Below are 27,852 nucleotides of genomic sequence, written 5' to 3'. Positions count from 1 at the left end.
GAATTAACTATAGGTGTAGTAGTAGAGGAAATTATTATATTGATAAATATTTTGAAGGATCGCCTCTTCATCTAACGAAAAAAAATTGCCATTTTATATATTATTTTTATTAATGGGAAAGTAATAAAATCATAAGAATTTTTATCGATCTTTTTGGTGATAAAATTGCAATTCTGGTATAAAAATCTACCAAAGTCTACCAAATATATCCTACGACTCTGGTTTATTTGATGTGTTGATGGGGACTTTTTTAAGAAGTACCTACCAGCAGAAAATTGGAATAACTGTAAAGATTTTCACACTTATTTATATAAAACGTGGGCAAGATCATACAAAATTTCATATATACAAATATTTCGTTTAAAATGAGTCGAATACTAATAATTTTGTTTATTATTTGCAATGAAAATTCTGTGATATGTTTTTCCAAAGAAGGTTTACATAATTCAATGACTGATGAAGAGCTTGGTTATTATTTCCAAACTAATGACAGATCTGCTGTACCAGAATACGAAATAGTAGAATTACCTGTAGTTCTACCGACTAAAGAAGCATTTGATACATCGGGCGTTACTACTGAAGAAATTTATTACACCTTTAGTGCTTTTGAAAGGTAATTATAGTTTTCTATCAATTTAATATAGTAGAAATTAATTCAGAACATGAATGTTAAGTTTTTAATATGAATATTTTATATAAAAGAAAACCAATAACCTACTTTCATATTTCATTGAACTATAAAATGAAGCATAATTCTTATTATCGGAATATTTGATTCTAACGAGAAAATGATTTCCACTCTTTTAAAATCGAAGGATGCTTTTTACGATATTTCTTTTTGAATAACTCTGCATTTCGCAATGAAACTATCAATACTGAGAACCTTCACTTCAATTTTTCTTCGCCCATTTCATTACCATCTTATTAATTTTTTTTTAATTTTCCATTTTAATCACCTAAAATCGCACTTATCAGTTTTCCGCTTAAACAAGCACAAAATTCTACTGGTGATTGAACTTTTAACCAGACACAGCAATCGAAACCATCAACTTATGAGTTTTAACTGGAATCCATTAATAAAGTCGTATAAAACAAGAATTGGTGAACTGTCTTCAAGATCCAGCTCGTTTGGATGCCGGGTCAATCGGGCAGCAACGACAACAACAAGGTTGATTAAGTCGTCATATTGGAATTAATGAATCCACCACTGGGCCCAGAACTCATTCTTTGTATAGTCTGATCACGAAACATACCTTGTGGAGATGAAGGGAAGCTTCTGCCACTCTAAGAAAGTATAGCCCACTTAATCGGTAAGTTTACTAGGTCAAAGCAAATCTCATAGTTTTCCTTGTCACTTTGCATGATATCGGATTTTGGTAGCCTCTAGTGAGGCAGGCGGACTTATAAGAAGGCTTCTATAAGTAACGGTCCCTGACAACCCACAACTATGAATTATCAGTTCGTCTTACGAATCATTTCGCAGTCACTGTTACATGGGACTCCACCGTGGTTCAGTGCTACTACAAAAGCGTGCCCAACAAAAAATAGTCGCGAACCGTAGAGCTTTACATCTTGTAGCTAGTAAATGTGCAGTTTTCTATCAACTGCTATCCTCTTAAACAATAATATATTTTTTATCCTTCAATATAATTAGAATAGAAGCGTGTTTCTAACAATAATTTAGTTTTTACATCATTTACCGACATATCAGATCATCTTAAGTATTTTCATCAAATGTTTAACTGTTTAATAGGACTTTGCTGGTTATATTTAATATTTATATTCGTATACCGTTCACGGACCATATGCGGCTTAGTACTACAACATAAGCTTATCCAATAGCGAACTATCGAAGAACTAAATAAATGATTGTACGATTAATCATTCAATTTTACATCTTGTAGCTAGTGCAAAATCATCAACTTAGTGTATTATTATTAGTTCTTCAGAAATTTTTGTATGTATCTGATCGTTGTGGATGAAATATTCTGTTACAAGCTATCCTGGTAGTTCTGGTGAAGATAACAGTATAAGTTGATGAACTTATAGTCTTGTTATCTGTCTTTAATGAGTGTGTAAAATTTCAAACTAATCCAACACTTTGAAGTACTAGAAAATTTGATTCCTTATATACAAACATTCATACAAAACTGATTAAACCCTTTTAAGAACTAGAAGTTTTTTAAGAATATAAACTTTCAGATGGTTTCCTCCCCAATAAGCCCAGCTAGCCAAATATTTTTAAAAGCAGTAATGAATGAAGAGTGCTACTTAACTTTCAAAATAGAAAAGTTGTAACAAATGAAATACATTTCGGTTCATAAATTAATCATTTACAAACATAAAATTCAGTAACAGTGAATCCATAAATTATTGAGAGCCACTTCAATAACGTATAAAGTGTTGAAACAAAAGGCGGGCGTAAAATTTTGTGAGAGGATTGAGCACTAGATTATATGTGGTTGTATTAACTAAAACTCTCATTATTTGGCAGTTTATAATCGAAAACAGTTGGGAGTATACTACGAATAGAAGACGCTTTCTATGCTTACACTTTAGAAATATATAATAAAGCTTGAAGTACTATTTTTCTCGCCCCTATATTGTTAACAAAGAATGTTGATGACTATGATGACTAACGATTACCGAAAAGGTGCTTTTGAACGTTAATTCACCACCCTATAGTGTTCATAACACTGGTCAACAGTGGTTTTGGTGCCGAAAATTTTGGAGATGATTTCTTATGAATTTGATGCCCTGAATTCAAATATGCTATTAGTTTTTGTCTATCAGCCCGAATTTTTAAGATATCAACATTTTTGTGAATTATACATTACAGTATTTTAAAAGAAAAACTATGGTTTAAAGAAACACATTAAACAAGTAATTTTTATTATTTTACTCAGATATTACAGACATTATTTATTATATACAATAGAAAACAGAAAAAGTGATCATTTAAACCAATTACTTACTAAACATTTCGGAAACTTCTTTTGCGTGACATTCTTGAATATATTTTAGAACAATCCCGTTTTAAAGACCAGCAGTAATCTGCCGTCACGTGAGTATCCCATCTTCCTTGGTAGCGATCCTCCATACATTTTATATCTTGATGAAATCTTTCACCTTGCTCCTCACTAATGTCGCCCAAATTATCAGGAAAATGGTCTAAGTGGCTGTGTAAATAGTGCACCTTAATGCTCATGTTACACCCAAATGATCTGAAATTATTCAGTATCTCATCTCAGAATTCAACATAGTTTTCATCTTTGTGTTTACCCAGAAAATTTTGAACAACTTAAACAAATGAATTCCAGGCTTTTTGTTCAATCTCAATCATTGAATTTATGAAGTCAGGGTCTTTAATCAGCTGTCTTATTTGTGGGCCGTCAAATATTCCTGCTTTAATGTTTTCTTTACTCAGCTGAAGCATTTTTTTCCCTATATATGCAAAGCATGATCCGTTCTTATCAAGAGCCTTTACAAACTGCTTCATTAGAGCCAGCTTGATATGCAGTGGTGTAAAGATGATTTTCTCTCGTGGAACTAAAGGATCATTGATGATATTATTTTCCCAAACATCCATGTTTTCTCTCCTAAGCCACGCTTTTCTAACCCAGTGTTGCGTTTTGTCTCTGCTATCCCAGAGGCACAAGAAACAAGGATACTTGGTGTGGCCACTTTGCTGTCCAAGAAGAAAGTTTACCATTTTTAAGTCTACACAAATCACTCGTTGGTGTTCATGATTCATTATTTTTTCCAAAACCAAAGCTATAATGTCATATTGTTCTTTAATTTTCGTTGAGTGAGCATTTGGTATTGATCCATATTTGTTCCCATTATGTAGAAGCACACATTTCAAACTTCGCTTTGAGCTTTCAATAAATAGGCGCGAATCATCCGGAAAATATTCAGGAAGGTCCACTTTTACCAGGAGTTCTCTAATAGCATGGCAAAATAAAAGATTTTGTTCTTCAGAGAAAAAACGTAGCAGATCTTTCTGTCTTGTGCGATAAAATGTAGTTTTCGTTCCTGGTTCAAGTAAATTTTTTTCCTTCAACCCGGAAGCCAGTAATTCAGAAGCTTTTTTCGACAGTTTGAGATCTCTAGTGAGGTCATTTAACTCATCTTGGTTGGAACATTGAGGAATTGATGATATCATTTCAAAATCACTGTCACCTTCAGTAGTGTCAGAATTCTGATCAGAGAAACAATATGTGTTCACACAGAGTTCTGGTAACTGGTGAAAAGTTGGAATTGGCACTTCTTCTGAGTAAGGGATAGGGCGTCTTGTAGAGACTTAATCTGGATAAGTCCAATTGTTACGGTTCTTTCGATTGATTCCAGTAATATTTACTAGGCAGAAGTAACAGTCATCGAAGTGATTTTTTTGGTTCTCTCCAAACCATTGGTACTCCCAATTTCAGACTTTTCCTATTTCCGGTACTCCACTGTCGTAAATGCTCTGTACAAGTCTTACAGGCAATATGTGGTGCCTAGGTTTTATCCTGATCACCAAGCTTGACACCAAAATATCCAAGATAAACCCTCTTTACACAGTCACTAATAGTTTTTCTGTTTTCCAGTAACGTGTATTCTCCGCATATGCAGCAAAAAATATCAGGATGATGTACACAGCTTCTTTTACTTGAACTCATTTTATTTCTATTCAAGAACACAAATACAGCAATTCACATTAACAATCTACGTTTTAGATTTACTTTTCAACAACTCGTTACTAAAGAGAAATTTCATACGACACTAACTTCTAACTATCTGCACCGCGAGAATTCACAAACTAACCTCAACTCTCAACTGCAGTTGAAATTTTGAAGGTCACTTCAGATACTGGATAGCTCCATCTATGGGATTTCTATGGAACTAACTGGATGACACTAATAAGTAGGATTAAATCCCACTTGTTAACAGTTTGTCAACCAATCAGTTTTATATCTCATATTGTTAGTCTTCTTTTTGTAATAAATGAATTAAAATGAATAATTATTTTTTGAAATAATAATAATTTATTTTATAAATATTATTATTTTAAATTTAATTTGTTACAAAAGCAGACTGACAATAAGGAGAATATACAAGAATCTATCCCTGTATAAATTTTACAACACTCATACTTGAAAGCATTAAATAGAAGAAAGCATTGATAGATAAGTGAATTTATCTAAAAATCTAGAGCTGATACATAATAGCTGCTTTCATATTTAGATTCAGCAATAAAAATATAGTTAAAATCAGCTCAAAATTACTAGGCAGCCTAAATTTTTTTTTGGTAGGCCTGTGTAATATATGCCGTTTAAAACGTATATCTTATTGACTCAATAAAACACCATATTATGGAAGTTATTCAGATTTTATATTGATTGAAATTACTTCAAATCGATAACATCTTCATAATGAGATTTTTCGTTAAATCTAAAATGAAATATATCCTACAGCAGTGGTGCTCAAACGGTCGATCGCGAGTCGATACTTATTAAAAAAATTTTTAATAAGTAGGTAGGTAACTGAACTACAAAAATGTATTACGTAATAAAATAACACTGCTTGCGGCAAAAGGCGGCTTTATCAAAGGAACGGGCGGCACTTGTCAAAGAAAAGCAGCGTTGTTTCTAGACTAGACTGTACAGTCTAGTTTCGGGCGGCGCGTTTGATGGGAACTTTCGAGACTTTCTTTCACGCCGATATAAATGTTGCGCCTGCATGAATTGGAGTCATTCTGAATTGTAACTTGATAGCGATACTACGTCGATACAAAGTTTATTATTAAATAGTGGAAAATGAGTGCAGTGAAGAAATCTAAAACGTATCATTTTAATAAGGATTGGGAGGAAGAATTTTTCTTTTGTATGGTGAAGGATAAGTGCATTTGTGTTATTTGTCGTGCGTCAGTTGCAATACCTGAGCGTGGTAACTTAGAGAGACATCATAAAACGGTTCATAAAAACTATCAAAAGGATTTTCCGCCACAGAGTGAATTAAGAAAACGAAAAGTAAGTGATTTTATATCTTTTTTGAAAAAAGAACAAACCATGTTCACAAGACCAGCCAAACAATCAAAAGCTGCTACGATCGCGTCATTTAAAATATCTCATATATTGGCGAAACACAAGAAACCATTCGAAGATGGATCGGTGGTGAAGGAAGCATTTATTGAAGCGGGTGAGACTTTATTTGGAGATTTTAAAAATAAAACAGGAATCATGTCTGCTATTAGAGAACTTCAGTTATCTCGTCCGACTGTCACAAGGCGTATTGAAGTCATGAGTCAGGACATCGCAGATAAACTAAAACATGATATCATGGAATGTACATACTTTTCTTTACAGTTCGACGAATCCACCGATATGACAGACACTACCCAGCTGTGTATTTTTATTCGGATGGTATTCAATGACATGTCGGCTAAGGAAGAATTTTTGACAATCATTCCTCTGAAGGGGAAGACCCGTGGCAAAGATATATATGAAGTTTTCTTTAATTTTGTAAAAAACTACGAGCTACCAATAAATAAATTAATGTACATTACAACCGATGGAGCACAAGCAATGACTGGAAACAAAAACGGTTTTGTGGCATTGTGTCGAGCTAATGAAGAATTCCCTTCATTTTTTTCATTCCATTCCATTATACATCAACAAGTTTTGTGTTCCAAAGTTTTAAATACGGAGGAAATTATGGGCATTGCAACAAAAATTGTGAATTCCATCCGTGCACGTAGCTTGCAACGGCGGCTCTTTCAGTTGCAGTTGGAAGATAGGGAGTCAGCTGAACACACTGATTTAGTTCTTCACACAGACGTCAGGTGGTTGAGTCGCGGAAAGTTCCTACAAAGGTTTCTAGAATTATTGCCCGAAATAACAGCTCGAATCTAGACGAAAGAGGTGATGACACTCAGATTTTGAAAAACGAAAAATGGCTGACTGATTTGGCATTTTTGACTGACATCACAATGAACTTAAACATCGTTAACTTGGAGCTTCAAAGTAAAGGAAAAATTATTATTGAGATGATTAGCGCAGTAAACGCATTCAAAAGTAAATTGCAACTCATCAACTGAAAAGAAAGGATCTGAAACATTTTCCGTCTTTAAAAGCAAGGATTCCTCAGTTTAATTATGATACGTATGAGGCTGAATTATCAAATATTTTGGGACAATTCGAAATGCGTTTTTATGATTGCAGTAAATTGGAAAATATAGCATCATTTATGAGTTATCCTTTTTCATGTAAAAACATTGAGGAATTAGCTACTGAAATAGCAAGTCAGTTTAATATGAACTCATGTTCTGTCGAAAATGAGTTGGTGCAGATTATATCAGATATACATCTCAAAGCTACAGCATCTGATACAAATTTCTGGTGTTTTATATCTGAAGATAAATATCCGAATCTAAGGCAAATCGCCCTTCAGCTGACGGCATTGTTTGGGTAAACTTATTTGTGCGAGTCTGCATTTTCTGAAATGAAGATAATTAAGTCAAAATATCGCAATCGACTAACTGACGATCATATGTCATCATGCTTGCGATTAGCATTCAGTGGTTACGTACCATCTTATGAAAAGTATGCTGAGGACATGCAGTGCGACGCTTCAACATCCAAAGCCACTCTTTAGTTAGGTTTAACACCATATGTAACTCTTTTGTTTTGTAACAAACAATAAACTCGCAAATTTGAATAACTATGAGTTTTTTCATTGATATTGTAGAGAAGAACCTAACTAAACCTAACCCAAACCTTGACTAAAATAATGTACCTATATTGTGCAGAAAACTAATATCTATATATGCTACGGTACACCCTACCTAGGTAGGGTGTATCGCCAGCAGTTCAAGTTTGAGCACCCCTGTCCTACAGGTTAAAAGTTTCTGCTTACCTTATATTTGCTTGATACACAACAAAATAAAAAACAAATACGATCGATTTTTATATTTATATTTCAAAGAACACATATTGTTGAGAATACATACCCTTTTTGCTTATATTATTTCGGTGCACAATATTGGCATTCCCTATCGTCTATTTCGTTCTAATCGTTTGTCAGGATATTCCAAAAATGTTAGGTAGGACACGGCCTTCTGACTTCCCTTTCTAATTTATCCCACAACAACTTAATCGGGTTGAGGTACAGCGATTGTGATGACCAAATCATTACTTTCAGTACATTCTTCCTTTCCAATTCTTTCAAATACTATTTGCGCAGCTTCGAGAAATGCTTGGCTTCGTTGTCATGCTACAATGAAAATTTTCCACCGATCAATCTGTGCCATAACGTACTACATAATCCTTAAGTATTTTTCATAGCCTTCTTTCTTCAAAATTCGTTAAATTTTTACTAGTTCAATCGCCTTACCTCCAAATATCCCCAATCCATCATCGAACCTCTCTCCCAATCTTCATCCGTCCAGTCTTGTCACCTTTTCATTGTAAAAGTACTCAAAGGTAGATCTCTAAAATCATTAATCTGAGCTGCTATATGTGGGATCATGAGTCGTCGGTCACGTTTACTGATCAATAGAATACGACATTTCTTTTTTAAATAACTTTCATTTCGAGATGAAACTATCAATACTGAGAACCCGTTTTTAGAACAGTGACATTAATTTTCTCTTCACCCATTTTATTACCAATTTTATTGATATTACTTTCAATTTTCTATTTCAATCAACTACAAGCAGACAGTTATTACACAAGAACTGGCCAACTGTCTGCAATGTGAAGCTCGTTTGCGTGCCTGGTCATTCGAGGCCCCAACGACAACGACATTGATCATTTAATCCACCACTGAATCTAGGACTTATTCTTTGTGTAGCCAAAAGTGTTGTAATCACATCTCTCAGTAGTCTGGACGCAAAACAGACTCTGTAGAAATGAAGGGAAATACCTAGTATAAGGCAAGTTAAGGGATAATTCTGCAACCTTTTGGTTTTATTTTGACAGCTTAATAGAGGTTTCTTCATTACTTCCCTAGATTTATTGATCAGAGCTTCTATCTATAGTATCGTGAGTCGTCGATCAAGTTTACTGATCGACGTTTATCTTCAGCGATTGAGGTCTTTTTGAAGCCGTCTTGAAAGTTTTCTATCGCCAAAGCTCCTGGTGGTTGCATCTTTTTTCATGCTGTAGTCCACGGTACGTCTAGATGCTTTAAATCGGCATTAATGGTACGGTTAGTTTTCCCTAGATTATTAAGACTTGAAATTAATACACTAGTTTTGACCGACAGTTCCTTGGTTTCACCGATTTCAAAACTCTCAAGTCTGAAATTCGAAATATAATACAATTTGTATACGAACTCCACATAAAGATGTCATAGACCAAAAAGTATGAATCGTAGCATATTCTTACGTCTCACACATCTAGATGGGACTAAACTACAATCAAAAACACTGAATTGATTATTGACAATCAACAAATAACGTATATTATTATTTTTGATTTGTGAAACATCATTTCGATTTTAGGTCGACAATAAGAAACGGAAATTTGTTAAAGTATACTACGAGTATTTTGAAATTTAATAATTGGATTAATTATGGGGTGGGCAAAAACTCTCGATCGATAGTTCATTTCGATAAGAAGATTAACTATTACCATTGTTTTTTGGGTATGTTTAACGCAAATTCTCAATTTTCATATCATTAAACGTACATTTGTAAGGTAAATAGTCATAATATGTATTATGCAGAAAATGAATAAGAGGCAAAAAGTTAGAGTGTCAATTTAAGGTATATCACCATATTTTTTTGGTGAGGCACTGATGGGTAACGTTTTTTTGTATCCCATTTTTTTCTAAAAGACGTAAATCTTGAATTTAGATGCAATATGTTCCTGCAACCTAATTTCCGTCCATTGAATTGTGTAATTAATTTGAGAGAACGTCTAAATTCGTATATAAATCGATGGATAGGAAGGGAGATATTGTTTCCCAATTCAGCCAGGTCAACAGACTTGACTCTTTTAGATGTTTACTTTTTGGGGGCCAGTGAAGAATTTTGTTTTTCAGTCTTGGCGTATAATCAACGAAAATAGAACCCTTAGAATTTAAAATGCAACTCATGGCATTTTTCTTGTAACTGAAACGGCCGTATTGTTTAGAAGACGATCTATTCCTACAATTCGATGGCCATTTTTAGTATCTAGAGAACAATATTTTAACAATAGCGTCTTTTAACGATCTAGTTTTTGAGTAACATCCTCGACAAAATATATAAGATGCTGTTTGCACCATTAGTTCAATGTATATTAATTTGTATATTTAAACTTAATCAGAAAAGAAATCATTACATCTAGCGCGTATGATAGAGCGAAAAAAAATTTTTTTAAACAAAACTTGTTTCGAATCTTCACAATAATGCGTCCTCGGTATTTCTTGAAATGAATGTTTGCTTCACCCACGTAATTTTACCCAGAGAGTTGGGAGAGAAAGTTACTACAGATAATATTAAACATGTCATGTTGCTATTTTGATCACCGACATTTTACAAACTTTTTTGGCATTTTTTTTAAGAAATAACGTAAGGTGAACAGTGTCCGACTGACCTTCGTAATTTGGTATAATCTGGTATAAAGTGCAACGAATTTTGTAGAAAAAAATGAATATAGGCAAAACATCTGCTTGGTGCAGACGAGTCTGAAGAATTAATACACAAAATAGTATAAAAGTGAGGAAATTGTTATTTTTTTAATCAAATTGTGATAATAACTACATATGTGAAACCTTTTATGTATTGCAAAACTCTAACAAAACCTTTTTCACGAAGATATTTCAAACATTCTTCTGATCTGAACAGTTACTGATTATGGTGGACTAATAATTTAATCATTTATCAATTTTCACTTTTGCAAAACATTGATTATTCAAAGAACACTGTTTACCACGTAAGTGTTTTCGAAATTTTGGAAGCAATCCGTAAACGCTAGCGGCCAAATATGGAGAGTCTGAGCTACGGGCGAATCCGTAACTGGCGGCATACCATTCATTATTTTCCCTTGTTTTTCCTTTATCGCTTTAATTAATTCTGGAACTAAATTAGTATAATAAGTACCTGTAATAGTGGCTGCCATTTGTTACTAATTTTGCAGGAAAGAAATTTTATCTTGTCTGTACTGCGATGAAAAATTATTAAAAATGTCTTTTTCGCGTCTGCTTGTTACCATTTTTTACCATTCGTGATACCTATTGCGCAGACAGTGTTTTCATGTTTAGTTTGTATGCAACTTTATAATGTACCATAGTATGAGAGTCCATTTTTCTACAATTTTTTTCCTACCCTAGTGACCCATCGATTTTGCAACATGAAATTCTACACTAAACTTCACCTGTACGTTCATCTGCACAAAACTTATCGTATGATTCTGCCGATTTTCTTATTATAATCCTTGTAAATTGGCTTTGGGATCAACTATTTTATATGTAGATGACTCTCTCGGATTCCTGTTTATACTGAAGACATCGTCAACATCTATCTTTAGATAATAGGTTCCAATGTGACGTTTTACTTAATTATTTTAATTTGTGTCATAAATGTCCAATATTCAATTGAAGAAAGTTATAATCTTTTCAGACCTGTCCAGTTAAAATTGACAAGAAATGATGATATCTTAAGTCCAAACTTTCGGACATATGTACATGATGAAAATGGATTTTCTGTACTCAATAGTACTCCTAAAAATTGTCATTACCTGCACAAAGATGGTACTACTGTAGCTTCAATTAGTATATGTTCACCTAAAAGTGTCGTAAGTACCGATTTTTTTTCGCAAATTGAAATATTTTCCAATATATTTCATACGTTTTATCCATAGACTGAATATTATTAATAAATTATAAATACAGTAGATCCTTCAATCCAAAGGTGAGAAAAACAAAAAATCCAAATTTAAATCTCGCGCCAAACTAAACTATCGTGCTCCATGGCTTCGCGCGTCGCTGCTACTCAGAACTCAGTCGTCTGTCAGCATTGGTCAGTGACAGTTCAAAGATTCCTTTGTTGAGTAAGGAAGTCTACTTAAACAGCAATGTCTATAATATAGACAACAACAACAACTCACATCCTTCTGTTGCTTGTCATTGGGACTATTAAGAGCCCGCGATTCTTCCAAGAAATTGTAAAATTACCAATCATCTACCAAAACCACAAAAATCCGTGGATGGATGGCGATAAAAATATCAAGACTAAGAGCCCTAGAAATGCTTTTATTAGACACATCAAATCGCAAGCTTGCTATTTCCTCAGAATCCAACCTGAGCTCATCAACCTGTGAACCAAGAAGTGATTGAAAGCTTTAAGCGGTTCTACAGATTCTGCTTAGACAAGAAAATAGCAAAACTATCTGTCTATGAAATAATGACATTAAGGATACTGATTATATAGCCCCAGAAGCTTGCGATTGTACCAAAGAAAGCTTGGACCAAATTAGGGTACAATTACACCTGAGAAGCACTTACACTTATTTGTATCAGAGCTAATTGACGTATGAATGAATTTCAGGAATTTTTCCATAGAAATATTCATGCCGATATGCCGAAGATTGTGCTGGATATTGAGTTGCGACATTAAACGATTAACCTTTTCATTACTTAGAGACTACAATTCAACTGCTGTCTTTAAAAGGACAGCGAAATGTAGTACCAAATAAACGGATCGAGAGGTTGTATCAAAGAATCTATTTTGTTATTGTTAATTCATCAAATTTACTTTATTGGATTTTTCACATGGACTCGTGACGATTTTTAATCCGTTGAAATAAGGATGCGCCAAAACGGAACGGGGATATTTCAGGTGAACGAAAAGGTAGTCCGAGTACATAATACAACTTGTGACGGATTCTCCAAAAGTATTACCTGCAATTCAGTACCTAATCCGCTTAGTAAAGCTGGAAAACCCAGAATTCTTGAATCTTCTAAATTGCATTTTAACCTTTGGTAGGTTCTGAACAATATAACAAACAATTGAAAAATGAATATTTAAAATTTGCCGAAACCTAACCATCTAACGTAATAATGCACATTTGCAATTGGTTATGTTAGGTTAGTCTAATAAAATAACAGAATATGAATTTGTGAAGCAAGTCTCTTACAAATACAAAATGAAGATTAATTTAATGTTTTTTCATTTGTTTTGTTATGTGTTTAGAATGTAGGATATAATTTGCTGGAATATATATTTCATTATTTTTTATTTCAAAATTAACATCCCGAGATGCATAATCTCCTTCACGAGTTATCTAATCTTCATGACAACCACGATCACAAGTTGGCACATTGTAACAGAAGTTTATTTTATGGAGTATGGTAGTTTCGTTATTTTTTATGTTTAGACAAAAAATGATGATAAATACTATAAAATCCTTAAGGTATAAGTCTATAAGGTTTTTATTATGTCGTTTAAAAGAACGGACGATATAACGAACCTCCACGACACCGTAATGAATAAAAAGAACAATAGAAATAAGGAAATGTAGAATATAAATTGCAATTCTATTTCCAAATTATCCTTTTCCTTCTTCTTTTTGTGTATGTCATCACTTTTTGGTTTCTAGGATTTCAAAAATCAGTATTCTTTGCGTGAATTTAAGTATTGATTGATTGATTTAATACAGTGAAAGTTAGTTTATATATTCCGATAAATAATGCCAACAATTTGTAGCAAGGGTTGATATTCTTGGAAAATTCTACTTTAGAAGTTCAGCCATTAACAGATAGATTGAAATCATTACTACGTATCGAGGAACCCATCATGGAAACATTTTTATCGGAAGAAATGAAAATTCCGCATCTCGTGAAACGGGCAACTTTTTTACCAGGCTATTTATATAATGAAGCCGAATTGTTTCCAATAGTAGACAATATTTGGTCAGAAACTGAAGAAATAAGAACCGAGCAGCTAACAGAAGCGAAGGAGCGATATAATTTTAGAGAGCGGTATGAAGCTGCAACTTCGAAAGGTCAAATTCTTACTTTAGAACTGGCTATGTTCTTCGATGAAGCTGCCTATAAAATTTTTTCGCCATTCTTCAAATATAACGATAAGAAATTACAAGACATGCTACTAGCCTATATAAATGGGGTGAGTCTTTTGACAAATTTCATATTTTCATATTACAACGTTATTATTTCTGTTCCTTCCAAATTTTATAAAATAAATTGTGAAAATGTCAAATTATCTATTGGTAGAATAATATTTCAGGGTATACACTCGTGAGTAATTTACTTAGAAATTCTCAAATAATTTCAATACTTTTCAAAATAATATTAATAATTTCTCATTTTCATCCTTTCGTAATCATCATACTAATTAAAAATAAAAGCGTTAAAAATCATTGAGGAATTAGTCCAATACTTCAGAAAGGCTCTTTCTAAATTATTACATACAAATATTCAGGATATTTGCAGCGATTTGAACATACTTTTTCAAATTTCATTTCAAAGAAACATACAAACAGCAATAACACTGTTTTTGTGTTTGTTTTTGGCTATAATCTACTTTAGTGCACTTTGGGACAAAATAATTTAGCTATAGAGTCAAAGACATGTTGCATCGCTGTAGAGGACTCACTCAAGCCAATAAATATCACTTCTTAATATAGTTTATTCATATTTTACATTTTACAACATTAATTTGTTATATCGCATAAGTTTTGATAACATAACTAACATTCTCTTATTGTATATAGTAATATTAACAATTAGAACAACTGCTTATGTAGACTCTTTGCATCTCGACATGTATTGTTGCCTCTGGAAGATATTATTAGTTCATAATTCTGTTTTCGCTATTTGAAGATGTTGCATCTACTGTTGCAACAGGAAACTCATCATCACACATTGGAAACAGGTAGCATACTGCCAGAAATTGTATTCTTATTTCCAATCGAGTCTTCAATGTCCGTGTCGTTTGATTGTCATCAGATCTGCTCCTGAATTCGCAGCTGAAGATGCTGACGATCTTCGACAGCACTGACCTGTAAAAAGCTTCGGCCGACATCTTACCAAAAGTGTTGGATAGTGAATTTATTTTTAATGTCCTTTACAAAAAATCGACGATGAGAATATCTCATGATACTCATTTTCAAGAAAAATGGATGAAAATAACATCTAAAAATTTTCTTATTAGGTACTTATTTTACCACAGTTGATATTCCATATTTTTCATATGGAGTTGATTAATTTTAGTAATTTATAATTAAATATCGTACATCAACGACTCCTGACTAATAAACCTCTTAACTATGTAGATTTCGTTGAGATTTTTTGTTTTCTTTGTAAGAAAAGTTTTATAAAACATTATGTATGATATACGTGTTTTGAGTACGTACTTTTAATACTTGTATCATAAATAACTGTTTCAAATCGTTTTTTATAGTTCAAAAATACTTGAACATATGAATGGGATATTGGTAACTGGTCAACTAGTTGCATTTCCTACAACTTTGAATTAATCATGTAGTCGTACTTGGAAGTTTTTGTCTTTCACGTTATTATCTAACTAAAATTGAATATCGATTTAATCACCAAAAAGAGATATTTGAATGAAATCGTACAAATCTACACGCTGGGTATAATCGAAGTCTTCTAATCTAATCACCAGAGGCTTGAGTACGATTTTAACGAGTCGGAGAATTCCCAGTTTCCAAAGTGAAACTTGAGTGAGGCACCAAAATGTGTCAACACATCAGCATAATAATCGTAAGCTATCGATTTCTCTTTTTCTAGATAATGAATAAAGGTTTAGAATTCCAAAACACCTTCGTCTTCTCCAGCTATCCAATTTTTAATCAACTTTTAATCCAAGATATCCTCTTTTTGTCCAATCCCCTTCTTCGCTCTATCTTTCTCTCTATCAAGAGTTGAAGCAAATGATACCTCTCACTCCGTATTACATATCCTAGGTATGCTGTTTTCCTACATTTTACCTTGCCCAATGATTCACGTTCTCTTCTTATTCTCCTCATAATTTCTTCGATGGTTTATCTTGCCAACTCTCAAAATTCTTCGCTAGACTAACATCTCAAATACCCCCAATTTGTTCATGGTGTTAACTTTCAGTATCCAGCCTTCCATACCGTACAATAGCGCGGACCATATGTAGCATGTAGTTTTTGAATGTCATGAATTAGCGCTTTGCTTTTTATATCCAGCCCTTGATCTTTACGTCTGATGACCAATGTTAACATAACCAAGTTCCCAGATAGTTAAACTTTGTTACCCGTTCAATCCCTATACTATTGTATGTTAGTTGTACATTCAGGAATTCATTTAATTTGCGGGTGATTACTAGGAATTTTGTCTTTTTTATGCTGATCTTATGATTTCCATAAACCGACTGTGTATTCAAACTAAGATCAGGAGACTTTGAAGGTCATTCCTGTCATCTGCAATCAATCATCGGAATTTCGTATATTATTGATCCATGATTTACTTTGATATCTAATTGTTAACCGTGGAGGGCTTCTTGAAAGATGTCTTTCGAATAAAGGTTGAACAGAAGTGCCTTGCCTAACACTACGTTGTCATTTCCAACTGCAGTTGATTGGTTCCAATACAACGTATATCTTCACTGGACGAAAACACGTTTCCTAAGGAGCACCTTCTTTGGGTAAAGTCCATTGTATCGACTATATTTTCATTTTAGGGTTTAATGGTGTATATTAGTTTATTCTACAGTTACATATTGACGGAAAGATTAACGCAGATTATGTTTGAATATATGATATAAGAGAAAAATCAGCAATCGTGACATCTCCTGGGAGGTAACGTTTTAATACCGATTAATATTCGTACTGATATAAATGAAATATAAAAATCTATTTTCAAATTTGAGAGAAAGTAAAGTTCAAAGATGAATAAATAAAATTATCAAGTGCGAAAACAACCACACTCCATTGAGGAAACATCTTCATAAAGAAAAGAGAATTATTTGTTTGTCCTAGAAATATAAAACTTTTCTATAATACTTCGTCATTCTGTCGATAAAAGTATTCGACCACTCAACGTAAGCCCACCTCCACCTCTCGGAGACGTCGACAGTTACGCGAAAACAGTTTTCGGAGAAACAAGCTGAGAATCTTGATGGGCGATAGAACCCTTTTAGACGATCATATCAGTTTACAATTTAGTTTAAGTTTTAGTTCAATTGTCCTCTATACATGAATAAACACAAAAAAGAACGAGAAACTGAAATTGACACGTATCTTAGATTTTCTTAATGTTTACTTTGAATTGTCAGTTGAAATTATATGAAAAAGAATTTGTTCATATCTCATCGACAGGAAATTTGTCGAAAAAACTGTAAAATACGCTCAGACAAAGTATACAGTATTGATTGTTATCATTATCAAGTTCCACCGATTCTGATGAACAATTCAATAACTTATAGACTTACAATCGTTAGTTCGATAATTTTCTGGTATTTGTGTCCAGATTTAAAAGTATTGATACACCAAAACTCAATTTTTTTCTTTGTTGGTAACTAATTTTCTTTCGTATAAACATCAATAACTATTGCAATTTTGTCAGAATCATAAGAACCTTTTGTGTACGTTCATCAGAATTCTTTCGTGTCGAAAATTGACACAAACATAAATACTCAAAGTAACGAGCTATAGAGAACAATGTTTCTGACTTGTACTTATTACTAATAAAAAATAAATTATAGTTTGAAAAACTAGAAAAGACGCTTTTATAGTGAAAAAACACACAACTGTCTGTTGTTAGTTCTTCCCGCCGTTTCTTAATATTTTCAGTAATGTAGAACTTCGAAAGTTATTTCGACCAAATCATACATTTAGGAAAGAGCGCTATTCAAATTGGAAAGAAGGCAATCCAGGTTTTTGTTAAACATTGCCTTAAAAATTGCCCAAATTATTTTCATTTTACGCATTTTTCTTCCAGTACTGCGATATGGAAACATTATGAAAATTTCGCTTACTACACATGATATAAATAAAGGTGATACACCTTTTATAATTGGTTCACTAAGTATGGCAATTTTCGATTTCCATCCTGGCTGTTTCTTGAAAAGTTCGACCAGTTACAAAGTTATAAATGGAGTCGCTTCAATAACATGATTTTCTTTTTAGGGGTCAATTTTTGCTCAATTTAGTTATTTTCTATCGTGTTTATTTAGTTTTGAGCACCAAACGATCATAAGCAGAGAATTTTCATCCATAGCTGATTGTATGAAAAGAGAATTATCTATTAGAAAAATTGAATAGGTTCACTGGTGAAATCGCGTTGAAAATAAGCTAAATCCACGTATGTACCGGAAACTACTGATAATATTTTTATGAAAAGTTGGTCACGAAGTATTTCGAGCACCTCAATTACGTTAAAATATTTTCAATTGCTGACGACTTCTGCTTTAAGTAAACGCATATTTTCAAAATTAAATACAGCATCGCATTTTTAGTAGCTAGAATGTATTTAAATTTAACTTTATTGGAAATATTGATATGTCTAAAATATTTTAGTTTTCGTAACATCACATGAAAAAAAATATTCGAAACAAAAAGAATCATGTCAGAAAATAATTATATTACTAATAGTTATATTGGTAGAAATTAATTTTAAAAACATTTTCTAAAATTTCGAAATGTTTTCACTCACAGAAATACATACGCGCGTGTGAATAATCGCGTCCCTTTTAAACACCCACCCCAGCAAAAAATCCAGGAATGAATACTAAACAGAACATCCCACCAACTTCTGTCATTCCGACATATAATCATATTATTTTACGTCTTGTTTTCCGCTCATAGTTTCCTTCCTCTTCTCCTAGTTCTCTGGGATATTCCGGGAGGTCTTCTCTTCTGGTAAAGCTCCAAAAACTGTACACCCTTGTGTCGCGATCATTTTTTCGTCGTAAAGTGGAAAACTTCCTAGCTTTCTTCAAGAAAAAACTCTAATTTGATATTCTTTCGCCCTTTCTGAAGCTATTTGCCTTTGCCAAATGTCAAAACAAATTGTGTGAAAAATGTTGCTTTCTCTTAATTTTGATCAATATCAATAAGCAAATTATTCCTTCGTTGATTGTCACCAGCTTGACAGTTCTGAACGGATGAGTTTTTTTTTCAAAATTCTAAATCTACTTTTCTGGATACACTTTCAACTATACCAACTCTATAACATTTTCTTGATTATATATGATAGGTCTATTAATTTCTTGTTTTTTTTTTTAAATAAATTTGGAATTCTTAGTGAACCGCCTCAATGTGTCATCCATCATGATCATTAAGCCTTTCAATCCTATGTGGATTATGGCTATCGCTTCTGGCTCTTTTTCTTGAGATGGATTACTCCACGTTTTCTAATTTTTATTTTCTTTATAGTTTATCTTTTGTTTTGGTTGCTTTTGTTATTATTTTCCATTCTTTTCGGCTCCGGAATTTTACTCTCCAGTTTTCTATATTGAGTTCTCTTATGTGTGATCCAAGTATCAAGAAATGAAGGTGTTATTATTAAAAAAGTTTTAGTTTCATAAGGAACGCTTATAATTTTTATCTATCTCAATCTCAACCACAAAACATACACAAGTATTGAACAATAATGGATCGCCTCCTTAGAGTACAAACTACAATTCAGATTATATTGAACATACTGTTTACACCACCACTACACCAAGACCAAGAACCTTTTGTGGTATCAGCTACAGAACAGTGGAAAAAGTACTGGAAAAGAAGGTAGATAGGAGCAAAACCAATTTTTGCGACAACCTACAGGGGTTGAGACAAGCCAAATCTCTTCTGGGAAATTATAACCAGCGTAGATTCGCTGAAGGTATCAACCTAAGTAAGAAAAATCTACGAATATTAACAGGAGTTCTATCGGGGCACTGTCACCTCAACAAACACCTAGACGCTACACCCAACAGATAATACACCTGGTAGCTCTTGAAATAGAAGACGAAGATATGTGGCAATTAAAGCCGTTCCACAATCTAGACTTTTTAAAACGCGTGGGATTAATGGATCAGCTGATAGATCAGCTGTAAATATTGGGTTTCCCAGTATTGCAGCAAGAAAGGGGGAGTCAACAGATCCTTGGGGTCGCATACTATGTTGTCAACACTGGCAATAAAATTCAATAATCCAATTCGAATTGCAGCATGGAATGCAAATGGTGTAAGTAACCATGTACAAAAAATCATACTATTTATAGAAATAATTAGAATAGATATATTGCCTGTATCTGAGAGTCAATGCAGGGAAAAAAATTTCGTCGAAATTCCATACTATAATACTTCTAAAATAATCTGGATGGAACTGCACAGAACTGATCATCAAATCCTCACTCAATCATAAACTTCTCAAACCATATACAACAAGTACAGTGTACAAGTTTTGAGCTCAAAATGGACCAATAATTCCAATAATTCCATTAGTGTATAGTCCTTTTCGACACAATGTGAGCCATAAAGAATCTAATGAAGTATTGACAAAACTCAAATTTCACTGCCTCAATTATTTACATAAACTGCTAAGTTTAGTTTTAAGGCATCTTGACATGGTGCAAGACGACTTGCAAAAAATTGGACACAATTTTCTAAAAGTCAAAATATTTCACAGATTAATAGGTTCGTTCCGACCCATTAAAAACCGCCCTTGGCATCTTTTCGATATTTGGTTGATAGCAAGTACCGTTTATAGCCGGAGATTGCGCATAAAATATCTAAACGCTTCCGATAACCGTTCCAAGTACAGTCCCAACTAGGAGGTTGGAACAAAACTAATATTGCGCGTCGTTTGACATCACTATTACCACCACTAACAAAAATTCTATATGTAAATTAAAAACGTCAAATTTTATTTAATATTTTGTGACAGATTTAAAACTGAAAATAACAAAGGTAAGTGAAATAGTCAAGGAAAAAGTGATCAATGAATAATTGGCAATAATGATATCTGCCGCAGCCTCGCTTTTGCAGACTCATGAACAGGCTGGTTTTTATGCGAAAAGTAATTAGACTTCTCATTAGAATTGCAGCTTGCACGTACCCACGCAAATCAGCATCAAATCGATAATGTTGCAAGTACGAGATTTTGTATCAGTTCAACCTCATCTGCGCATGTTTTTGATCAAGAAATATTGCGTCTTGCATTGCATTGCACGCTTTATTCCATCATGTCAAGTGGTCTTTAGGGTTATAAGCAACGAAGTTACTATAATTAATTAATAAGGACTCGCCAACTTTGTTTCAAAATAGAATGGTAACCATTTGAAATATTTCATAAACTTTATTATCGGGTTGAAGTACATTCAAAACATTTATGAATGGAACTGACTTCGGTCATTGAAATGAAATGAAATAACTGAAGGGTTACTGCCTTCTTCGAATGATGTATGGATTGAATTTCGTGGAAGGTTCTAAAAATAAGAAACGTGAATCATTATAAAGAAATTGAGTTCCATTTCCACTGTAACCGGTATATAATCGATTATATTTTAGGTACAAGCTTTGTACCATCACCCTAGTTTAGGGACATCGTTAGAATTAGCTTTAGTGAGACTTGATATTATGAAAAGTCAACCGTCAAATATGCAGCACTATGACGGCGAAAGAGACAAACTATTGGACAGTTTTTGTGCTTATCAAGAAAAATTGAATCCTCGAGGTGATGGTAATCCAGAACATTGGGATATGGGAATATATGTTTCAGGGTAAGTGATATAAAAAATCGAGTTTTCTCAAAGAAAAATGCCCAATCGCTCTTACCAAATAAATTGAATATATATATTGAGTAAAAATATGACGCTTAAATTTTCGGAGCAATTACGGGTCAAAATAATATACATTTCGTAGGAGTATTCGTTTGGGAAGTTTTTGGGAAAAAAACTTATGTCAAATGCAAAAAAAAGAATTTGATTGATTACTAGAAACTATAAACTCGGGAATCACCAGATATTCCTCTAAGGTGTTTTTTCTACAAAGCTACACTTTGGCAAATACAGGAATAAATGTGAAATAGCTACGCTCGTCAATTCGTGTTACTAGATGATAGTAGTAGGGATTAGTACGGTCCCTCAAGCAGATATACGTGACTACTATTGTCAACTCTACTGTGTCTGTTAAAAGAGCTCTGCGTGGGTACCTACTTTCATTGATTCTGGGGTACAGATTTGAGTACTTCGACTATTTACCGTACTAATTTACCAAGCGCATACCCTCTTTGTCATCCGAATATTTTCTCAATAAACTTCGTGACTCTCCTACGTTTCTCGACATTCAATCCTGTATTTGCCAAACTATATAGTCTCATAAAAGATAATAATCATCTTCAAATTCAATTCTTGTGTTGGTTCTCGCGATATATCTCTTGAAAGAGATAATAATATACATAATATCAAATAAAAATATTTTTTCTACTACTATGCGTGAAGTACGTACTTAAGACACACTTTCAAGTGCGTAAAACTTTACGCACTATCACGTGAAGAAACATACATTAAGCATCAGTGCGTAAAGAATTATTATTAAGGTCACTGCTAGAGTACCAAGCTCACATACGGGAGGTTCCAGGCTCAAGTCGAAGTCGAGATCATTTCATTTTTCTTTCTACTTATATAGTAATAATTATTTTTAGGTGGCATTTATGCATGACGAAAGAGAAGAATCAATAAATTAAATAACTGCGAAAAATTCAACTTCAATGTTAGCATTGATTAAAAATCTTGATTAAAATGTTCAGAATATAAATAAATATATAATATATTTTATAATGAATAATTCTAATGGAACATTCAACAATTAAATAAATGCTTATCTCGGATGTTTCATAATTTTAGTGTTTATTACCCATAATTATCGGCATTAAATAAATATTCAACTTTTTAGGTTAGATTTCTTTGCATACGATAAGGGTAAAAAAAGTGGTGTAACTATGGGTTTAGCTACAGTGGGCGGTGTATGTTTGGATAAATATGCTTGCGTGATTGCAGAATTTGGTACGACAAATGTATTTGGAAAACCGTATCCCAGCGCAGGTTTCACAAGTGTTTATATTTTAGCTCATGAAATCGGACACAAGTAAATCATTTCTATCCCATTCTATTAAAATCCGATAATTCTAATTTTTTTTAGTTTGGGTATGCATCATGATAGTATTGGAAATAATTGTCCAAAAGAGGGGTACATAATGTCTCCATCTAGAGGTACAAATGGTGAAACTCAATGGTCGACTTGTAGTGCATCTGTGATGGCAAAACTAGGGTAGGAAATTTCTGAACATTTCTTCTACCAAAACGATAAAATAATAATGAATAATTGGGTTAAAAACATCATAGACTCCTAAAAAATAAATAGTAATTGCAATATTACTTTAAATGTGAATTATTAATACCAATAATTCATTTGAAAAATAAAGGAGTAATAAATCATCATACAAATTACCATAAGTCTCTTTCAACTAGTTTTAAACTTACTACATAATCTACCACTCACAGTCTGCCGCGCCTTTCGATACCCAAGTTATCATCCTCAGAGACTGAAAGTAAACACTGTAATTGGGAGTGTTTTGTTGAGTGGTAGTGTATTCAGTATGAATATCACAATGATTCCAGAAATTCCAACTCAATTTTAAGCCAATAAATATTCTAAAAAACTTGATATTAGTTAAACTTAGTTGAATTTTGGAACAAAAATAATACTTTGTAAAAAATTTTCGTAATTTTCAATTATTCTCCAAGTCAATATTCTTTATGGTGTATGGAGGTTCATTAATACTCTATATTAGAAACATTGCATTACTTTTACTGTCACGGCCTCAAAGCTGTAAAGCATGTGTCGAGAAAAGTTTCAATATCTGTTTGAAGAGAAGCAGTTTCTTGTGGGTCAATAATTTGGAGTTTCTTCCTAGAAATCACTATCTTCTTTTTTTATGCCGAACTCTTCTTGTTTATTTTTAAATTGTACCCTTCAGCGATGTCTAGTGTCAGAAATCCTTCACAAATACTTTGCATCGTTAGTATGAGGAATTTTTATTGTTATTAGCATATTTCGTTTGTTGGTGAAGTTAACATGAGCAGATTTATTTTCGTTCAACTTGATACATCTATTAGTCCAGGTGTTATATGGTCTATGGATGTTTGTTTTCGACAGCTATAATGACCGTATCATAGGAAAACCTTGCAATTTGATTTTATTCAAGATTTGGTATACTGCTGGTATACAGTGTGTAGTGTACAGGACCTAGTATATTATCCACCCAAATTAATTCAGCTAACACCCAAATCCGTAAGCAGAAGCAGATCATCACCATCAAAACCGATCTTGGTAACATTTTGGAGCGTAATGTAAACAATCTGTGAGTGAGTTTAATGCAGTAAGATCCCAGGCTGCTATTTTTACAAAGAAGGCTGGAGCTGAAGCTCAAGATTTTATTCTGTCAGAGCATAAAATATCATCATCACCACAAATTCGCTTGTTGGGTGTTGAGATTGGAATCGATATGTCCTGGCATAGTCGGGTGACTACAGCCAGGACTAGCCAGCTTCTAGTCCTCTACAAGGCAGAGATTCTCTCTATCGACCCTAGAGTAGTTTTTGCAAGACCTACTCGACTGGTAGACGTGGCATATGAACATCGATTGGGCCTGCAGAAGCCTTGACTACATCAGTTTATCGGGACTCATTTCTTAGGAGAAGAGCAAACTTGGAACGTCTTTCCCGAACACTAAAACCTATAATTCAAGTTCAAGATGAATATCCACAGGCATCTCTACACGACAGACACCACTCGAGCTACTAGAGTGTAAACTGGTTTATCTTCTTGCGTTTGCTTTTTACATGAAAAAAACCATTTTTGAAATGAAATGAAATTAATTATAAAGCAAATAAATTAAGTTGGAATTTCTGGAGCCGTTGGTAATATTCATACTGAATACACCAACACCCACAATTACACTGTCTACAGCGGGTTTCGATAACCCAGTTATCGTCTTCAGAGACTGGAGGTAAACAGTTCACCTTTAGTCTCTGAAGACGATAACTTGGTTATCGAAACGCGAGTCAGACTGTGTGATCGTGAGTGTTGGTGTAGTGGTGGTGTAAACAGTTTATTCAGTAAGCAAATAAATTAATTATTATCCTTTTTATTTGATAATATACTAATGAAAAATGTTCTGCACCAATTTGTTCATTACTCTAGGTATTTTACGAAGAGAATTAATTGATATGTAGACAGGGTTTGATACTTCATTAAAATGTACTTTATATTAATGATATGATATTAATGATGTAAACTAATCCTTATAGATGGGCACAATGTTTAGAGGATTCTCCGAAAACGAATAAAAATTATGACCACAACAAATTCTTGGGTATACCAGGTCAAAAATATACCGCAAAGCAACAGTGCGAAATATTGTTGAGAGACAAAGATGCCACGATTTTGTCAAGTCAAGATCAATCAACAATTTGTTACAATTTACACTGTAAAACTCCCCACAAAAGTGGGCATTATTTTGCAGGACCAGCTCTTGAAGGAACCCAATGCGGAAACGGAAAGGTACATTTGATTGAAAATATTGTTATACGATACAGTTATTATTTAAATTCTTTTGTAGTACTGTTTTGGAGGTAACTGTATTAAAAAAGCTTTACCCAAACCAATTAAAGTAGTACCAGGAGGATGGAGCAGTTGGAAACAAGGTGTTTGTAATTCGGGTTGCATAATAAATTCAATGGGTCATACTTCTAAAAGAAGACTTTGTAATAATCCGATTCCTGTCAATACCGATCAAGGATGTGAAGGATCTGGTATAGAGTTTGGTCTGTGTAATGACAATAAGGTAAAGTTAATAAGAATGTACAAAAGGGTCGCACTTATTCAAAGAAAAGATAAATTGACGTTCTTGGGGCCTACAAATATTGTTCTGGGTGGGTTTTTGTTAGGCAGCTTGGAAGAGCATCTGCCGTGGTAGTATCAGTAAAAACAGGATCAGGTCAACGGCCTTTCATCGCAGTAACACATTCATAAAACAAACAATTTGTTACAATCACTTGTTAAACAAAACTACTAACTACGTTTAAACCTTACTCACCTTTTAACAAAGATAATTGAAACTTGTGCGTTTTCAGGTGTGCAATGAGAAAATATCTGCAGTTGATTATGCTTCTAAAAAATGCCGCGAGTTTTCAAGAGTATTGCCTGAGCTAGATTCCAAAGGATTTGGTCTCCAATCTCCACACGAAGAAGGTAATTTCTATCAATAATTTTTTTTCTTATTTGGATAGTTCTCACTTTAACCTGAATATATTGTTCTTCATTCAATTAATCGTTGTTTTGTAGATCGACTTTGGATGGGGTGCGCTATTTTTTGCAAGAGAGCCGATTCCCCAACATATTACACCCCAAGAATAGAATTAAATGATCTTGGCATCTCGCCATATTTTCCGGATGGAACTTGGTGCAACAAGAGAAATAACTTAAATTATTATTGTTTACAGCATCATTGTTTACCAGAGGTAAGTAATTCAGAAAGTCGCATAAAGGAAATTGAATTACTAGATTTATTCCATTACTAAAAGATAATAAAAAGCAAGTCCAAGAGGGTAAACCGTGTGGAGATGCTTGTGGATATTGATCTTGAACTTCTGTAGGTTGTAGTGTTCAGAAACTTATTCTAAAGGCTTGCAATTCTCCAATGAAAGAAGTCTCAATAAACTAAAGTTCTGAGTGTCTGCAGGCGATTGTTTATGAGCCACGTCTGCTCGCAAATATTGGTCGTTGAAGACAGCTCGGAAGAAAATTTGCCGTTTTAGTATCGATAAAACAAAGTGAGGTTAATGTTCTAAGGTGTCCAAGTCTCTAGTCAACTCTGGTCAAATTGCTCTCAAGAGAGCAGAATTATATTATATTATATTATAGAATTTGACGAATGTTTCCATCAGGGTGGGCTATTTACCATGACTTGCTTCATATAATAATGATTTGAATAAGATAACATAAAAATATAATAGAATGTATTATAAATTTTTACGATATAGTCTAGATTGTATATTTTTTTTTGTTTTAGAATTTCAAGTTATCTAGAAGCAACGGTCTTATAGATGATCTATCATTTTTACAAAATGCTCGTCCACATCAAGACATTCCTCAGCATATAAAAGACTACTTATCAGTTGATTCTTTTGGCAGACCTATAAAAAAGACTTTATCTGAAAATGATGACATACCTCGAGAAGAAGAATGGGAAATTCATGACTACATAGAAATTCCAGAATTGAAAGGAAAGCAAGGGATTCCAGATGAGACCTCCAGTCGTATCTTTCGCTGATATTTATTGCTCCTAATTTTTGCAATAACGATGACAGAATTATAATTATCAATGTAAATAAAAGTCACTATCAGATAAAATTTTTCAGCTTAGTACAGTCTGGCTGGAACCGCGAAAGAAACGAAAACAAAATACTGTTAAAATCCAATTTGATTATTCTCGATTTTTTAGTTGAATTTGGAAGATTACAATATAAAAATTATTAAATAAAACCAACAACCTAGTTATTTTTATATATTTTGCTAAAAATCAATGTTGATGTTTCCAAAACCACACTAAAATTAGAATAAATCCTACAAAAACAAATATTAAAATTGCTATGCAAAGAAAATTAACTAAATTTATAGATTAGATGTTCAAAATGGCGTCGACCATATGATTGTAGTTGCTGTTTCCAAGTATTTCAGAGGTTATTAATATGACCTTTACCTACCTACTTCACGTTCAGAATTAGTTAAGGGCTCAATACTTTACAATATAAAAAGGTGCACAATCATTTGCCAATCTTTTCTCACATTTCTCGATAATTTGAAAGCATATTTACTGGAAAAACTTT

General features: G+C 33.3%; 1 protein-coding gene across 1 annotated transcript; it reads left to right on the top strand.

Annotated features, from left to right (window-relative positions):
• Positions 1-365: 365 nt before the first annotated feature.
• LOC130440598 (A disintegrin and metalloproteinase with thrombospondin motifs adt-1-like) lies at positions 366-27,506 on the top strand. Its single transcript, XM_056773860.1, has 12 exons — positions 366-613; positions 11,588-11,762; positions 13,673-13,864; positions 13,925-14,092; positions 21,470-21,681; positions 22,856-23,047; positions 23,102-23,230; positions 25,273-25,525; positions 25,584-25,808; positions 26,098-26,215; positions 26,309-26,484; positions 27,036-27,506. The coding sequence occupies exons 1-12, from the start codon at positions 366-368 to the stop codon at positions 27,294-27,296; spliced, it is 2,349 nt and encodes a 782-aa protein (XP_056629838.1). The 3' UTR covers positions 27,297-27,506.
• Positions 27,507-27,852: the final 346 nt, after the last annotated feature.

The sequence above is a fragment of the Diorhabda sublineata genome, chromosome 2, assembly GCF_026230105.1.
Source record: "Diorhabda sublineata isolate icDioSubl1.1 chromosome 2, icDioSubl1.1, whole genome shotgun sequence".
Classification (NCBI taxonomy): Eukaryota; Metazoa; Arthropoda; class Insecta; order Coleoptera; family Chrysomelidae; genus Diorhabda; species Diorhabda sublineata.
Note: the sequence above shows the minus strand (reverse complement) of the source record. Positions and strands in the feature narration are given on the sequence as shown.

Coding starts and splice junctions, on each gene's coding strand:
- LOC130440598 (XM_056773860.1), top strand. CDS start 366: ATGAGTCGAATACTAATAATTTTGTTTATTATTTGCAATGAAAATTCT. Junction 13,865..13,924: donor AAGCCGAATTGTTTCCAATA/GTAGACAATATT, acceptor ACAGAAGCGAAG/GAGCGATATAATTTTAGAGA. Junction 25,526..25,583: donor CCCAATGCGGAAACGGAAAG/GTACATTTGATT, acceptor ATTCTTTTGTAG/TACTGTTTTGGAGGTAACTG.